General features: G+C 39.0%; 1 protein-coding gene across 3 annotated transcripts in view; it reads right to left on the bottom strand.

The window, feature by feature from the left end:
* The window catches only part of pard3bb (par-3 family cell polarity regulator beta b), a 326,232-nt gene that overhangs the window by 137,491 nt on the left and 169,580 nt on the right, over positions 1 to 19,161 (bottom strand). For all 3 annotated transcript variants that reach the window (XM_082176476.1, XM_082176477.1, XM_082176478.1), the window contains 3 exons: positions 16,594 to 16,726; positions 8,591 to 8,684; positions 8,106 to 8,194 (listed from right to left, as the gene is read on the bottom strand). In XM_082176476.1, the coding sequence (XP_082032602.1) occupies positions 8,106 to 8,194; positions 8,591 to 8,684; positions 16,594 to 16,726 (316 nt within the window). The remainder of the gene's footprint in view (positions 1 to 8,105; positions 8,195 to 8,590; positions 8,685 to 16,593; positions 16,727 to 19,161) is intronic.

Genomic DNA, 19,161 nt, shown 5'->3' with positions numbered 1-19,161 from the left:
GTAACCCCTGGTTGCATTTATACTCGCAATCTTGCAAATTACTCTAACTCAAACTTTCCAACTTGAAGTTCTGCGATCGTTGTGTAGTTTTAAATTATTATTTACTTCAGACGGTGGGATATTTTACAGTCGGAAGCTGAAGATATCAAGTAGGAATGTCCCACATCCGACTTTGAATGAAACAGCTTATAGCCTCTTAACAGGTCAGAGGTCACATGTGTCCTCTGTGGGAGACTTATATGAGAATGATGCTCTCCCAAAATACAGTCTGAATGAGGATAGATTGAGAAAGAAAGATGAGAGCGGAAAGTCCCCAGGCTCAATATCATCTCACTCATTTCACTGTAACAGTGCTCAGCCCAGAGGTGAAGGTCACACAATGGAGGAAGAGTGGGAGGGTGTGGAAAAGAGCAGTGAGGGATGAAGGGAGTAGACATCAGGAGGTAGTGAGCATCTGGTGGAAACATGTTGCATCGTCTCATGGGCCACACACACACACACACACACACACACACACACACACACACACACACACACACACACACACACACACACACACACACACACGTATGGTCCACTTACTGGACTGTCTCCATCTAGTGAGTTGCCAACCTAGAAAGCATGTTGGGCATACCACCCACTCCTAAATAGCACTATGAGACCCGAAAATGCTGCCTAGAAAGTTTCACTGGGTTTTGAGGCCTTCGTGGTCTCATTAAAAAACACACTATAACAAACTAATGTTCACTGGTTTACAATAAGTTTCACTATGTCAGCAAGACCTCCTGGACAAAGATTGTAATGGATTTTCTTTAAAGGAGAGGCAGTGTTTGTGATGTTTTACCACCATTCAAACGGAGCTTCAGGCAGTACACATGGTGGAGTGAAAGAATCAAGATGTTATGTATGAAACCCTTCGGTCTCCCCCTATGCACATCACTCTCTCTGCTTTCCAGACCCACATGGCCTGCATGCTCTCTACAGGGGTCTACATGTGGCCCTCAGGGGCCAATCCATCAGACACAAGCACAAAGGGAACAAGTCCATCAGCAGGGCATTGGAGTCAGACCGGACACAGCTGTGGGCATGAGTGTGTAAGTCCACTCTGATTCAAAGCAAGTGAGAGTGCATTCATTACCTGACTTCTGACAAAGCATACATGCTACTTTCATCTACCATGGTGGGAGACAGATGCACTCTGGGAATAAGTGGCCTCCTCACTCAAGTTACATTTTAATCGCTACTGATAATTAGGGCTGGGAACAGATCTTATTAAGAGCAGTTCCTTTTTTTGGAACATGATTTATAACATTTAAGACAAGATGATGTTCTTAAAATGTCTTTGTGATTCCACTGTGAGCAAAACAAAACAAAACAATTATAAATAAAATATGCTCTACTGATATGTCTGCTTCGACTGCTACGGCTGTGGTATATCTCAGATACAAGGGTTGAATCTATGCATGTGTGTGTGGGGTTCATGCATACGTGTGCATGCGTGTGGGCAGCATATGCTCTTTCCACACACCTGGCGGGAGTGAAGATTGCTTACATCAGTAAAAAAAAAACACTGCACCCTCCTTATTTCCATACACTTGTAAACAAAGTAAAACCACATAACCACAGGGCATGCTATTCATTTCAGGTATTACCACGGGGCAGAGAGAGAGAGAGAGAGAGAGAGAGAGAGAGAGAGAGAGAGAGAGAGAGAGAGAGAGAGAGAGAGAGAGAGAGAGAGAGAGAGAGAGAGAGAGAGAGAGAGAGAGAGAGAGAGAGAGAGAGAGCTGTCTGTTGGTAATAACTTTTGCTCTCAAGTTCTAACCACAATCCCCATTTAAAGCCAAGACAGATATCGGTGCACTCAATATAGCATCAGCACTGTTCGCATAGCCGCTGCATGTGGCCAACTTTAGAGCTAACATAAAACTCCACACATTCAGCACTCATTCAAACTAACATTATATTGAAAATAAATCATAAATGAAACTCCAACACCCTAAAAATCCATCCAAATCACTAAAAGAGGGAGAGAAAGAGACACGATGGAGAGCATGTATGGTTTACATTAGCCGACTAGTTTCTGTTCCAACCCTGCTACCCCAGAAGTGACTTGTGTACTCGTCCAAATACAAATACTGGGGCAGGAAATTGGCAGAGATTTACAGTAATTATTGAGAGCTGGGCTATAGGGGTTTGGGCCCTGTGACAAATATGATATGATGTTAAATTGAGGCAAGCGATAGTGGCAGAGGCACGGGTAATCCACAGAAAAAGGATTTGAAGGGAGAGAGGCAAACGCAGACGAGCTAGCAGAGGCCTAGCACACAGTAATAGGTTTTCATTACATTGCAATCTCTTTTAAATAATCCTATTCATTTTTCATGAGGTCAATTTTTCCCAGCAGACGAGAGATAGAAGGCCAAATACGGCTCTCAGCGGGCTGTGATCCGTCATGTGATGACAGATTGCACAAGCTTAAAAAAGCTAGCTTAAAAACTGCTTGTGTAGATACACAAACAAACAGACAAACACAAACTTCACATACTAGATGCGCTCAGAGATTTGGATGCATCAGGGTCTCAGTGAAAGGAAAGGATTTAGACATTTAAGAAGAACAAAAGCAAATTGTGGCAAATCAATCAGAAAAGGGGTGGAGGGATAATTATTTCTTAATTTTCTGTTTCAAATGTGTGAAAGCTTATTGACTCAGCAGCAACTATAACTTGAAGATGTTGTGTGTGTTTGCTGGCACCAGCGATTCTGGGTTTGAAACAATGTGCTATTGTGTGGAAAAATTGGCTTATCTTTTGTCCTGACTACAATGATGTGCAGGGAGCTTTAGCCAATCAGCTTACAGAACCAATGTCACGTCCCACAAAATTAAAGTTTTCACACAAATACAATTTTTGACTGAAATGTTTCTCTCTCTCTCTGAGAGAGATATTGTTTGGAAAGGATATTGTTTCGGAAGCATTCAGATACATTTACAATAAATGCCTAGTGAAAAAAACTAAAAAACAAAAACAAAAATGACTTACCCAAGTCAAAAGATCCTGATATTCTGGTCTTTATACACCATATGCTAATAGTCACTAGGGTCAAAAGGATTGGTTATACCAATATGTAATCAACCAGGTCACAATAGTAAGCCTGAACCCTTAGAAAATTAATAAGTCAAATTAAAGGTATAATTCACCAAAAAATATAAATACTGTCTTCATTTACTCAACTTCATGTTGTTCCAAACCTGTAGGACTGTTTCTTCTGCAGAACATAACAAAATAATTTGAAAAATGTCATGAGGGTGAGTAAATGATGACGTAATTTTCATTTTTGGGTGAACTATCATTCATGTCCGAAGCACAAATGGTGTGTGACGACATATGTCAAGTGTGATTTTAGACCAATAGGATTTTAGTGGGTGGAGCTACCGAGCACAACAGCAGAAACAGAAACCTGAGCCATCAACAAAATGCAGCAAATGCCACTGATAAAATATGAAGGTAAAAATAAAGACTGTCTGTTGTCTAGCCAAAGTGTATAAAACAAGCGAAACACCTGAATTATGATTGAGAACTGTACCGTCTGAAGTGCATTGTACAACGTCCATCCCTTAAACAATTATTTCCTGTTCTTCTGTTCGGCTCATTCCTAAAACAGAATGAGGATAATAGTGTTTTCCAGCTTTACAAATCTAATTCTGATTCCAGAGAGAGGGGTAAAACAATACAAAATAGGTCAATGAATAATGCTTCTCAGGAAAGACACTCACTGATCGAGCAAAATGTATTCCTACTCTGCTGGTGAGAACAAAAGCTCAGGAGAATAACACACTTTGGCCTTGGACCTCCACACGAAGATGAAAGGCAAGCATTTAGGACAGTTTCTGATCAAAAGAAGCTGGGAATAAAGGACTCTGAGTGGAAGTATTCATCTTGAAGTGCAATTGTACGCGAACATGGGGATGAAGCATTTTCTCTGGAGAGGCTGGCATTAGGTTTATGCGAGAAACGCAGTTATGCTAGTACCTAATTTACACAGTTCACACTCACTGCAGCGGTTATTCAGACTGAGCTATTTCTTTGTGTTTTTGTCTATAGAATGATCAAATATATAAGCATTTAGTAATAGGGTTGGGAAATCAGCAGTGGGTTCCTGATTTGATTCAGACTCATACGTTCTTGAGTCAGACTCATACGTTCTTGATTCAATTTGTTTCGATGTAGATTTTACTGCAAGGCGGAAACTATACAAATCAATTTTAACAAAAAAGCTCAAACATCCACCAAAGCAAAGCATATATAAAAAAACAAAATGTGATCTTGGGATCTTGGAAAGATCTTGGGATTTTAGAAATCAATATCAGAGCATTAAATAAATATCTTTACCCAGCCTTATTAAGAAATGCTTAATTTTATAAGGTGGTGGTGACAAAGTCAGCCATGACCACTGACCACCGTAATGAACACCTATACTGTAGTTCCAGATGAGTGTTGAGATGAGGTCAGAGAGATAACAAATAGCTCTACATCCACTGTTCTTCCACGAAGTCACATAGAAACTAGCTAAAAGGGTTGTTTTGAATGAGGAAAGTCTTTTGCCATGTGTATATTGGAGAAAAGACGAAACACACGTACTTACACCATCCTGATAATGAAAGTCAATCAATTGTTGGCATAGTCGACTGCCGCCATCGAAACATTACTTTGCGAGAACCAAATATGGAAAACTAATGAAGTGTAATTGAAATTCTGCTGCATCCAGCATTTTACGAGTGTGAAATATTTCTCATTCAGTGTGTTATGGGAAAAAGCCGAGCTAATAGGGTCATCCTTAGCTAATGTGTGGAAATGTGCTGCACTGTTCAATTCTCATGGTGAGCGTTCAATTTTTAGAGCCGTCGCACCCATCACGCCAGTACAGAAAATGACTTGCAAAAGCGGCCGTCTCATTTCTGTTTTAGTGATCCTCCATTCCTCAGAGGCAGTCATCCAGTGGACCCTCTTTCCTCTCTCACAACGTCTCTCTCTCTCTCCTCATCTGCACCTCCAGCACCTCTATAATCTCCTCTCTCGCTCTCATTATTCCTTTTCTTTCCTGTCTCCATCCTGAGGGAGGAAAGGTGGGAGAAGTCTGTCATCGTTCTCCCCTGCGGCTCTTTGCAAAAAAAAAAAAAATAAATCCCCTTGCTAAGACACAAACCAATGGACTCCATTAAACTGCTCTGCGGAGCGCTGCAGAGCCCCCCGTCTGAATATCTGCTGCAGGTATGGGTGTCATAAAGCTAGTTTCTCATCTTTTTAGCCAACATTATTGTAGGCAGAATAGAGAGAAGAATAAGGGTTGGGACATGATCTGGAAATTTTACAAACTGGTGTTTGAATCCAAGTTATGGTCACCCACCCACAAGAAGTTATGGTCACACATTGCAAAAAAAAAAAAAAAAAATGCACGTGTGATGCACACACGTTTCTCAAAAAGCATGTCTCGGTCATAATTCTCCGGAAAAAAATATTAAATACAATAAAATACATTTAAATTTAAATAAAAGAAGTTAAATGATCAATGATGATTCTTGTAACATTCACATTGCTTTAGCAAACATAGTTTAGAATTACAATTAAGGAAATAGAGTAATAAAGGGTTTCCTTATTAAAAATGTAATTGATCATTTTCTTTATTGATCATTTTCATGGAAAAATGTATGTATACACACATAGTTTTTTTCTAAATTGATTTGTTCTTTGTAAGTTTCGTGAGAGTCATCCAACCGCTTAGCCACTCCAAAACTGTTATTGAATCTTCAATGGACGATGTAAACTGGGACAGTTTACTTTATAACCCCCATCAACACTTACAAAAGAACACTGGCGTACTTTCTACACTCTTCATTAATGAAGCGACTGGCCTGCCAACCGGTCAGGAAAACAAATCGCCACTAAAGCAGTCATATCAGCGCATGCACCGTAATCAAAACAAAGCCATTACCGCAGCTGTAAACCTAAATCTAGCCTACAGGTTTATATCCTCACGGCTATTCACGCTTCCAAGGGAATCCAGAGAGAAAGCCGGTGGCATAATTCACTCGATTTTTTTTCCTTTTAATGTGCCTACGCTCAGGTGAATATGAGTGTACACCAAAAAATTTCAATTAAAAAAACTATTCAAACTTTCTATTATTCATGAACTAAAGGGGGCTCTCTTTATTGGTTATGTATTATTAATACCCTAGCGCTCGTATCAAAGACGATCCAATTTCATATCCAGCACTTGGAACCAAATTACAGTGGGCTTTTTATTCATAGTTGAATTGGACCGCGGGTCTCGCTCAGGCTGGCCATTGTGCTGCCCACCATAGCTACAGTTGCCACGGTCACCTGAGAGCAGTCCGCCCTCATCATATTGAGCTCTTCAATACTTTCACTATTGTTTTTTTAAAGCCATCATGTGACACAGATTTGGTCTGTAGCTGTGGCTGATGTATCAGATATAGAGCGCCGCTGATTAGATTTTCAAGGTAATGTTGGAACACGAGAGATTAATTGTGTTACAGTGAGGAGGAACATTGATTCATCCCCCAGCATGCACTTAGACCAGTCAGTCCACATTTCACATTGAAGAGATTGGTAGCACATGGATGGTTTCCCCTCCCAAAATATGATACATTTTAAATATATACTGTTTTATATATATGGAATCCACTCAACGGTACATTATGGAATTAAATTTGTGTAAAAAATATAGAATATACCATTTGAAAGTTTGGGGTCAGTAAGACCTTTTCATTTCTTTCAAAGACGTCTCTTATGCTCTCCAAGGATCCATTTATTTGATAAAAAAATATGTAAAAAACAGTAATACTGTGGAAATATTGTTACAATTTAAAATGACTGCTATCTTTTTGAATATGTTTTAAAATGTAATTTATTCAGGCTTGCAGAGAGAGAGTCTATGAGGAACTGGAGGCCCGACGGAGAGGACCAGAAGACGGCACACTCAGAGTAAAGGCCCGTTCACACCAAGGATGATAACTGTAATGATAACAATAAATTATAGTTCTAAACATCTTTCTAAATATAAAAGAATAGCAGAGTCCACACCACAACTATAACGATGACGGCACAGTGAAACGATATTGTTGGAAACACTTTCAGAACGATGAACCATTAAAACACTGACAGCCAATCAGAATCCATCCTGCTTTAAGAGCTCAAGCATTAAAAATGGCTGACGACAAAACTGCAGTGCGCGCTTAGAATCAGGCTCGCCAGGTTTGCATGACCCATCATGGCCAAAACTATCCCAATCGCTTCAACCCGTGAACTAAAGAAACAACCCACGGCAACAGTGTAAAAAGTAGCACAATTCGGCGAAAAAACAGAGGACTTGGCAACACTGCATAGAATAAACAGAACTGTATTGTCTGCTGGTGTGGATGTTAATAACGTTATCGTTATAGTTATCTGTATAGTTCTCGTTCTTGGTGTGAATGGACCGTAAGACATCAAACAAACACACTCATCACACGGGGTCCAAAATTTGCACTCGCCAAGCGTCAATGGAAGTCGAGATTAGCTTTAGGGTAAATTAAATTCGGCAGGGGCTGGTACCTTTATAAGAAACAGGTTTAAGTTGAACAAATAATTATCAGCAAAAACAGGAAAGCTAAAAGATCTCTTTGACATGAACAAAACAGTTCAAAAGTTTGGGGTCACTGCATTTATTTAATAATAATAAATAAATAAAAACTGTAAAAATAGTAATTTTGTGAAATATTACAATGACTATTTTCTATTTGAATGCATTTCAAAATGTATTTTATTCCTGTGATGACAAAGCTGAATAAAAGTTTTAATTTCATTCAAAAATAAATTACTGACCTCAACATTTTTAATGGTAGTGTACACTGTTATACTATATAAACGTGTCAACTTATTTGTTTTTTCGTGAGTTTTTTGGCGAGTGTATTCAGAGTTTTTCAAAAATGTTATACTTTTTGTCATTTATATTGATAGGGCAGTATAGAAATGGCAGGAAATGATGGAGAGAACTCAGACAGAAAAAAATTATGATGGAGAAATTGCATAATAACTTGAATGTCTTACCCAGATCCATGCTCTTAGAAGACTTTACATGATTCTGCTGAACTCCGTCAGTCAAAGAAGTGTCAGCTGAATGAAGACCTGAACTCAGACTGGAACACACACACACACACACACACACACACACACACACACAAACATATATGCATTTCTTCAGTATCTCTGTTCAACAGTATAGAGTCACTGCTTATAACACTTGATTAGTTTCAGGATGGTTTGAAAGAATTATGGATTGCGAACACTAAAAATGAACTCAGACCATCTCACGCCACAAACAGTATTTGGCGTATAATTCAAAATGAATGTTTACATTGCTATACTGGGATACAGTTTGTTGACAGAGGAAGTATCCTCCTGCTTTTACCATGTATTGACAAAAACTCAAGCCACGTGACCAAGTGGTGTCAAAATGAATCGACTAATCGACAATCCCTACAAGGAAAAAGAGACGTGTTTGTCAAATTTGGTCCAAGGCAAATCCATGTTACCTTTGCTGAAGCTTCAGGCTGTCCTGTCTATGAGGATTAGCGGCGAAGCCTTCATCATCCCCCTCTTCCATGTGACCATATCCCCCATTTGAAACTGTGAGAGAATGAGCAAACCACAGAGAGAGAAAAGCAATCATTAGAGCTCTGTGGAAATATTATGCAGGCTCATTTAAGAGGGGTCTGCTGGGGTCAGGCCAGCGGTGGAGAGAGGTGACAGTCTGGCTCCAGCGCTGACACAGACAGACAGAGATGGAGACCATTATCAGCTCCAACACACTACAATCTCCACTCACCTTTAATGATCTTACACTCCTATGATAATGGGACTGGGGCTTCGGATTGACTTGATTTTTCTCTAAGCTTGGTTAAGCTTGTAAGAATGTGTGTGTGCCTGACAGACAGAGACTGTGGCTCTATAACTAAACATATGCATATAATTACTATTACTGGCACATTTATTCCTATTTTTCATCTTTATCCTTCTTAATTAGTCTTGTCTAATGTTACTATTACTGTTATTTATTAGTTTATTTATTAGAAAAATTAATTTCTTTTGTGATTTATTCTACAGTGATCTATTTTACAGTATATACAGTGCATCTGGAAAGTATTCACAGCGCTTCACTTTTCCAGGTGAGTCCAGGACTCTTACTAGAGCTGGCCGCCCAGCCAAACTGAGCGATCGGGGGAGAAGGGCCTTAGTCAGGGAGGTGACCAAGAACCTGATGGTCACTCTAGCCGAGTTTCCATTAACCTTCAAATTGCGCAAATTGAAATTGCGAATTGAAAATACACCCAATGGAAACACCTCAATTTCGCAAAAACTCCCATTTATCGCAAAAAAGTTTTTACGCTCACATGACGTGGTTTTTCAGGCAATTCGAAAAAGAAATATTTCCCAAACCTGCAATGGAAACAGTTTTTGCGCATTTCCAGGTCACCTGACATAGATGACGCGGTATGTTTGGACAGAATACGAGACAGAGTTCTTTATTAAATTCATATAAGACAAAAGAATTAAAGGAATACTGGATTCTAAACCTCAAATAAATGCCACAATCAAGACCTCGAAGCAGATATGAGGGAGAAACACCCAGAAACACCTCATATGTGCCGCTCACAAGTATAATAAGGGTCGTTCCTTACCATTAATGCTTGGAAAACACACCTACCTCTCCTTCAATTAATAATAATGGCTAGTGCAGTGGCTGGGATATAGTACATAAACCTACCAATGTCCATTGCCATGGTTTTTGGAATGATTTTACTTATCGGGAGAGGAAAAAATGAAGATTTTGTCGCATAACATCGGTTAATGGAAACGCTTTGGCCTGAGTGGCCAGCGTCATGTCTGAAGGAAATCAGGCACCGCTCATCACCTCGCCAATACCATCCCTACAGTGAAGCATGGTGGTGGCAGCATCATGCTGTGGGGATGTTTTTCAGCGGCAAGAACTGGGAGACTAGTCAGGATCGAGGGAAAGATGAATGCAGCAATGTAAAGAGACATCCTTGATGAAAACCTGCTCTAGAGAGCTCTGGATCTCAGACTGGGGCGACGGTTCATCTTCCAACAGGACAAACGACCCTAAGCACAAAGTCAAGATAACAAAGGAGTGGCTAAGGAACAACTCTGTGAATGTCCTTGAGTGACCCAGCCAGAGCCCAGACTTGAACCCCATTGAACATCTCTAGAGAGATCTGAAAATGGCTGTGCACCGACGTTGTGCACCCATCCAACCTGAAGGAGCTTGGGAGGTTCTGCAAAGAAGAATGGGAGAAACTGCCCCAAAATAGGTGTGCCAAGCTTGTAGCATCATACTCAAAAAGACTTGAGGCTGTAATTGGTGCCAAAGGTGCTTCATTGAGCAAAGGCTGTGAATACTTCTGTACATGTGATTTTTTACCGTTTTTTATTTTTAATAAATTTGAAAAGATTTCAAACAAACTTCTTTCACGTTGTCATTAAGGGGAATTGTTTGTAGAATTTTGAGGAAAATAATGAATTCAATCCATTTTGGAATAAAGCTGTAACATAATAAAATGTGGAAAAAGTGAAGTGCTGTGAATACTTTACGGATGCACTCTATACAGTTCCGGTCATATTTTTACTGCTTTTGAAAGAAGTCTCTTATGCTCATCAAGCCTGCATTTATTTGATCAAAAATACAGAAAAAAAAAAAAAAAAGTAATATTGTGAAATATTATTATAATTCAAAATAATGGTTTTCCAATTTAATACACTTTAAATTGGTGCAAAGCTGAATTTTCATCAGCTATTACTCCAGTCTTCAGGGTCACAAGATACTTAAAAAAATGCAGTTTTGCATCACAGAAATAAATTATATTATTATAATTAAATGCAATTATTAATAATGGTTGTTATGATACTTTGATGAATAAAAATTTAGAAAAGAACAGCATTAGAAAATAGAAAAGAACAGCATTTATTTAGATAAGAAACCTTTTGTAACATTATACATTCCTTTTGTCACTTTTGTTCAATTTCTTGTATCCTTGCTGAATAGAAGTATTAATTTCTTTCAATTTTTTATACATTTTCTTTCAAAAAAGTATCACAAAACTTTGAACGGTATTGTAAATAAAAAGTGCAAAATGCTTATACCCCTATTTTCACTATATGTAAGTATATTTATTCAGTGCAAATCAAACCTACTAAACTGAAAATTAAATCCACTAATGGAAGAAGCGAGTTAAATAGTGATTGTTAATGAGTCTATATATTTGTTTGTGAGATATATACTGTGTTAGCAGCTTCAAATGATGAAACAAACAGCACAACAGAATGTGTAGAGGAGATGAATGAAACAGGAAGTGCAGTTAGCAGGATGATGCAGTGAGTGTGCACTCGGTTCATGTCTCATTTCCCTAAACAGACTACACACTACTATTGCCTGCCTCTCTAAAACCACCTGCTGCAGAAAAAGACACAATGAGCTGTTTCTGAGTGTGTGTGTATCACTCAAGGACAGTATATGAGAATTACCCAGAATTTTCATTATCTAGTTGATGTTTTCAACTACTGTATCTAAAGACCCACATGACAAAGACACAAAGACCTTGTTAATGTCTGTTAGGCCAAATAGTGCAGAACCGAAACAAAGGCTGGAGGTCTTTGTCTGAGAGCCAACTATGTAGAATTCAAAACAAATGCCTCAGATTCCCAGACACTTAGCAAACGCAATTTATAGACAATCTACAGTGTGAACACACTCATGAACAGTTCCAGAGATAGACTGACCTCTTGTAATCATTTCCTACATACATTCCTTTAGTACAGTCAACTGCATATGGCAGCTGCATAGTGTATGTTGGCTGTGAAAAAAAATAAAAAAATAAACATATATGAGGTATTTAAACCATTTGATTTAGAACAAACAAAAACATGCCAATTGTTAATTTTGGTGAACTTTAAATAAAAATTAAAAAAAAGATACAAAATATTCAATAAAGTTCAATAACACAAAAATGTACGATTTTTAACTTCTTCCTGTAGGTTGCTGGGATATGGATAGCACGTTGTTCTCCGTCTCCTTGATGGAGTGTCTGCGTTTTGGCGAAGTGGAGCTGGATATCGGTCCTGACAATCACATAGATCAGAGCGCCCCACCCAGCAGAACTTCATCATTACTCATCAGACTGCACTGGGATGACTGCTTATTAGTATTATATATCTCATCTGTTTGTGTGCTGCACAACTGCCATAATACATCATGTGCACAGATGCATGCGTGCACGCTTGCACACACACATGAACATGCACGCACTTGAGAGATGAACTGATGTTGGAGTGAATGGAAAAAATGGATGTGTATCGCACACGAACACACGTACACACGTACACACATTTGCAGCCATACACACTCACGATTATTTATCTGCTAAAGTGTGGCGTAGCCGAAATGAAATAAGTTGTTCCTTCAGAAGATGATGGATCAATGGCTCTTCCAGCTAAAACAGGGTTATTAATCCAAAACGGAGTGGGCTACCAGACCTCTAGCCTGCAATAGCAAAACACCTTCTTATGTAAAACATTAACTGAAATAAAAGCCATGTTTCTCTCTGAGAAGGCTGGGAATGAAACTATTACCACAGACACTGGACAGATTTAATATGTCACATCTGCGTACAATATTCATAATGACAGTAAGCGGAACAGTGGAGGCTTTGATGCATGAGTATTACTACAGTATGACAACATGAGGCATTTACTGCTATACAAATATTTTGTGTAAAAAAATAAAATAATTCTCAGTAGAGCAGATGTGGTAATTGAAGTCACAACTTTTAGATAAGTTTTTAGTTAAAAGACAATTGCCTTGACAAAGTCATAAAATTTCTCTAATTACTGTAGTCTAAATGACTCTACAAAACACATGTGCATTAGCTGAACGTAATACTAATGAAATTTTTTATTTTTTTTGCATGATTTGAACTTAAGTTACACTAAAGGGGGTCGCACACCGGATGCGCAGCTCAGCGCCGCGCCGTGCAGCGCAGCGCCACGTCTTTTAAATTCGAACACATTATTCTCTATGAGAGTACACACACCGGCGGCGCCTTTCGGCGTCTGTCCGCGGCGGCTCAGGACCGTGTTCAAAATCCTGCCGCGCCACAGAGCGCCATTTACATAGTTTTATATAAAATGTACATGTATGTGTTTCAAATCGTAGTTAATGTATATACGGACTTAACCCTGTGCTGCAATATACATTTAGTTTTATATTTATTTACAGAAATCAGAAAATTGCTGATGTTATTGGATTTTCAGGTGAGAGTTGTCCTAGACGTGGCGCGGCGCAGCGCTGAGCTGCGCGTCCGGTGTGCGGCCGCCTTAAGTTTTAACAGGATTGGAGCTACAGCAAAAAGCTAAATTTTGTTGGGGATTTGACATATTCCAGATAGCACACATACTTTTAAAGATCACTTCACCTGGAAAACATCAATTGTGTCCAAACATCATATAAGTATCTCTAAAAAGCAGTTTTACATGCATTCTAAATCAGAAACATCTTAAAGACATTTCCTAAATGTCTATTTAACTAAAATAGATTTATATGTGCAGTTTGGGATGTTCCCAATTTTTTTATATATATTTCCCATTTTCTTTTCCCATTCAAGACAGGAAATGGACTAGCATGGCTAGAAATAACTGATGAGGGGAGTAGTCAAGATGGCCGCCGAGTGAGATCCAAGACTTTGCCATATGTCACCACAAATAGCTAAAGTTTTCAACAGAAGGCATACAAGCAACTAGAGATAAGTGAACCTTTCAAACAATTAGTTGAGTTATTTTTGGAGCTGTGCATATGCGCTAACACATTTAGCTGCCCATGCATTCCAATCAGACACGCAGCATATCGTCTTTCTACCTCTTGCTTCTTGTTTTCTCTCTGTTTCCTCCAAATGTATATATGGATATGGCAATCATTCAATACCATGCATAAAATACATAATATTATCATCTGATACATCACTGCATGTACAGTGCTTTTTGCTAAGGATAACAAAAAAGGGCAGAGATAAAGCAAATAAACAAAAATATTCCTAATTTAAACTCCATAAACTCAAAGTTCATCTTCTCATGAAGGCGTTAGAGGGCAGAGATAAACTCGTCCCACACCAGAGATGGACAGAGTTCAGAAACAGTAATATTCATATCATCCCACACTTCCGCCCTCTCCTCAGCTCCCGGCCCACTGTTATCCAGGGTTATAATTAGAGCGATTCTCCCGAGAAGCACCACTTCAAAAGCAAACACAATACACATACATATGTACGAAATCATTAGCTTTCATTTACAGCTCAAACAACTACCAGTAAATTACTTCCCTCAGCCCAAATGAATATGCCACACTAAAAAAAAAAAAAAAAAAAAAAAATCAGCACGCACTTGATGAGGGCATTATGCATTTTAAATTGTTTGTTACGCTATGAAGCGAGCGGACCGCATTACTGTTGCTCCTGTGGAAACATGGCCTAGATAAAGCGCGCATCAACTTAATGATTTCAAGGTCAGGGGCGAGAGAAACAAACACAAACACACAATCACAGTTTCCTTTTTTCCCCTCTCTCCTTGCTGTCATATTTCCTTTGCTTAGGAGACAACCGTACCTAGAACCACTTCCTGTCAGAAAGGAATATTTTTTGAACTGCATATATTTATGAACGTGAGAGCATCGGTCTATCAAGGAAATAAACAAAGGTGCAGAAGCGTGAGGTGTCAGGGAGGGGGAGATATGAAGCTGATGCAGCTGATATTGGACTATTTGTTTTATTTCCTAGCATTGTGCTCACTGGGAATCCCAATGAGTACAGTGTGTGCGAAATGCGCTCCTCTGGAAAAAGCGGCAGACGAGTAAAGCAGGCAGCTCCATTTTAAGCCCCTCTCTTTCTCTCTCGATCTGCCTGTCTTTAGTTGTGTTGAAATCCTGCAGGAGGAGTGTTACTCTTTCATGTTCGGTTAAAGGGATGGTCCAAACGACAGGCTATGCACATAGGCATTTCACATGAAAAGAATTGCAAATGTGCCCCAATTCTCAGACGAGTTAAACTTCCAGTTCTTAATACAGCTGCGATAAAAGAGTCTTTCCAGGCATGAAAGAGAGCGGAAGAAAGACAAAGAAATATAGCGCATGTATGACAAGCACACTGTATCGTTAGTGACAGACATTCATGTACAAACATATTTCCAGTATGGCACATGGACCGACTCAGACAATTGCTCTGTTACTAAACCTAGTTAATGGTATTTAAAAAGGCCTCAATATATTTCAGCCCTCATGAGGCAACTCAATCCATAGAATAAAACTGATATTAAATACTATTATTAATATTATGCCTGCGCTGATAAGACACTGATAAGCTGATCATTATTTTCATGTTATGTTTGATAATCGATAAATGACCAATAATATTACAATTTTATACAAAGTTGCCTAAATATATAAAAAATAAAACACTAACATTTAAAATCAGTAATTTTAAACACTATAAGTGAATTTAGGATTCACAACATTACAGTGTAATGTACAGTATGACAATTAGATATTCATTATTCAATATTAGACAATAATAGATATTCATTTTCAAATTTGCTAGATCACATTTAACTGTTATTAAATTATTAATGTCTTAAAGATTAACTTTAAGAGAGCATTAGATGATGGCAAAGGTAATATAAATGTAATCAGTAGAAATGATCATGTTCAAGTAAATATCTATTATTGCCTAAATTTATCCAAAATTGAAAGAAATATACAACCATTCAAAAGTTTGGGGTAGGTAACATTTTTTTTTATGTTTTTGAAAGAAGCTCCCCATGCTCACCAAGGCTACATTTATTTGATCAAAAATACAGTAAAACTAATATTGTGAAAAATGATTACAATTTAAAAAACAGTTTTCTATTTGAATATATTTTAAAATGTAATTTATTCCTGTGATGTTTCAGCGTCATTACTCCAGTCTTCAGTGTCACATTATTCTTCAGAAATCATTCTAATATGCTGATTTGATGCTCAAAAATCATTTCTGATTATTACCAATGTTGAAAACAGTTGTGCTGCTTAATATTTTTGTGGAAACTGTGATAGGTTATTTTTCTAAGGATTCTTTGATGAATACAAAGTAAAACAAATAAAAACAGCATTTGTTTCAAATAGAAATCTTTACTCTAACTTTTGATCAATTTAATGCTTTTGTCAAGTCGCACATTAGCACGACCATGTTTTGCTTTTTATTCAGTACATGCTATTTTGTGTTTTCAGATATCAAAAGTACTATTTGTTTTGACCACATTTAAGTCAAAATGAAAAGTCAAACTTTATCAGTCAAGCTGATGAACAGGCAATCCGCAAGCAAATGCGCTGCAGACGACAGAATATATATTAGCACTAGATATCTGGGTGGCCTTCTCCTTGAAAGTCTCATTCCCGCACGGAGCGACTGTGAGATAAAGACACAGCGAGCCCATCACTCACCCGCGCATCGCTCATAGATGCTGTTCATCACCATGGGGGGCTGAGCGCTGCCGTCTGATTGGCCGAGGTGCCCTGCCTGTCCCACGCAGCTATCAAAGGATCGATTGAGAATTCGCCGTGCTTCCTGGAACTCCTGCGAGAGAAAATGAGAGAAGCCGTGTCACCGTATCGATTTTGCTTGTGAATTATGGAAACAGAAGAGGCAAATCTGAGCGCCGGCATAGGTAGACTTTCAAATAGCAGGCCGATCGTTACGCCGGCTTCGGCATTCATCACAAAACAAATACCACATTGAGACTCAGGTTTTGGAGGAAGGAGGAGAACAAAGAGATGAAAACGGCGCAAGAATCTGCTCCTGGAAGAGCTCTTAATTCATCTGATTAGTCTAGATGTCAGTGGCATGAAGGATTTAAGCCACTCGCACAGATGTTACAGATTTTCTGTCTCTTTCCCCAAGAGAGAAGGAAAAAAAAACAGAATGGTAATTCATTTCATTATCTTGCCCCCAGGCCTGAAGCGCCACTATGAAATATGTTAATTCGATTGGCAGATTTGGAATGCTGGAGAGAGACAGGGTGCAGCGCATCAGATGGGTCTTCTAATGGCCTGTTCGGATACTGCACGTTGCCGGCATTTGGCTAACTGTGGATCATTAGGAAAGCAAACCGCTCGCATAAAATATTGTAAATAAAAGTGTGTGTGTGTGGGACCTGAGGGTATGAAGGTCTGAAAACAGCAATTATGGAGAAGGCCAAGAAGTCATGTCTCCACTGGAATAGAGGGCACCTGTTCAGCACTGTTATGTTTAAACATTCATGTTTTAATGTTAGGAATTGGCTGAGGTGACCGGGCAATATGTAGAAGACTAAAGGCTGGAATATACTACATGACTTTCAAAATCTGAACAGATTTTAAAACACTAGGCATCATGCACTTGCCAACTTTTAAAATGGCTACAGAGGAAAAACTGGGCATCATACACTAAACAAGTGTGGATCACACCAGGCTTTCAAGTCGTTCTGAACACAAACGTGGACTTCGCTGTTGAGATGCATGACGAATTAAATTGTTCAAACATGTCAGTCTGTGAAGCAAAAAAATTCAGAATCTGTGTCCATCATACACTATGTGATTTTCTGTGAAATCTGTCAACCGCGACTGCCCAAAATCTGCAGACTGGCTCTGACTTTTGGAAACTAGCACCGATACATCCAGACTGCAAATCAGGGCAAAAATCTGTGTAAAAGTTGTGTATTATATTCCAGCCTTTAAAGGTACAGCAGCAAAAACAGCCTGTTTAAATTGAACGCTAAAACCCCGGGTATCTTTCATTTTCCACGTTCCGCTCCTTCTCACACGCAGTCGTGTCTGCACAGCTTTCAAAGTTCACTCAACCGCAGACGAGCGCAGATGGACGCGTTCGACAGGTGCAGTGCAATTGCTTTTTCATATTCTACCAATCGCCAGAGGGCAGCACTGAGTCTGTCACTTTTTTACAGGACATTCGCTCGGAAAGACAGAAGAAGAAAAGAAACAGATCCACCATTGCATGCAAAGTTTAGAACAAGAACCAAAACAAAAACAATGGAAGCTTGAACAATGGATGACAAATATGCTGCTTTGTTTACTGGTCTTGGAAAAGCATGTTGTTTTGACAGATTCTTTGACAAACTCTTCTTCGACTACTGCACAGTACACCACTGTGCATATTGCCACCAAGTGGACTTTTCTGTCTCAACATTCACCACATATGGTCACAAAAATTGGTCTGCACATGGACGGTGCGAGCGGACCCTCACGGTGACAAAAATGACATCACACGGACAGTGCGCAGACCGTTGCGGAAACCAAACGGCTGTAATACTGTAGAGAGATACTGGACAATTGTTGTGTAGAACTAAATTAGTAGTGTCTTTGGTGCAAGAAAGCTTGACTAACATCTTAAGTGTCATCTTAAATGTAACTTTGGGGGAAAATCAAATGGTAGAGAAGTGTATAATGTGGCCCTTTTAATGTCAGCGCCAGTAAGAGCAGGTCTGTGGAGGTGGCGGCCTGTGGGGAACAGAACGCAGGCTGCCAGGAGAGGAAACAGTGATGGGGACTAAATGAGATTACAGAAGGGGATCAATGAGGATTCCCCAGCCAACTTTTCCATTTCCCTTATAATATTTATCAGAATAAAAAAAGGAGGACACAGAGCTTGCAATTTTGAGAGGATGAGATTCTGAAAAAGCTGTTGAATCAATAAAAATTAACAGGAAATGTTGGAGTTGAGCAGAGGGAGTGTAAAAAGTGTAGTGTAGAGTGTTTTAGGAGGTTCATGCTGTGGATGGAGGGATGTTGGGATGGAAATGTTGTTTCCTACCTCATCCGGACAAGACCACAGTCCTTTAGTTAAGGCCAGAATGCACCTAGTTGGGACAACGGTCAATGTGTGGTGTGACAAACACAGCCCAAAATAACATATTTATTGCTTAACATACAGCTATTTGGAGTGGGATTTTGGACCAATGAAATTTCACTGTGATGAAACAAAAACAAAGCAAAGCAAACAACGTCTTGAAGTTC

The sequence above is a fragment of the Leuciscus leuciscus genome, assembly GCF_965113295.1.
Source record: "Leuciscus leuciscus genome assembly, chromosome: 7".
NCBI lineage: Eukaryota > Metazoa > Chordata > Actinopteri > Cypriniformes > Leuciscidae > Leuciscus > Leuciscus leuciscus.
The sequence above is the reverse complement of the archived record's forward strand: the minus strand, read 5'-3'. Positions and strand labels throughout refer to the sequence as shown.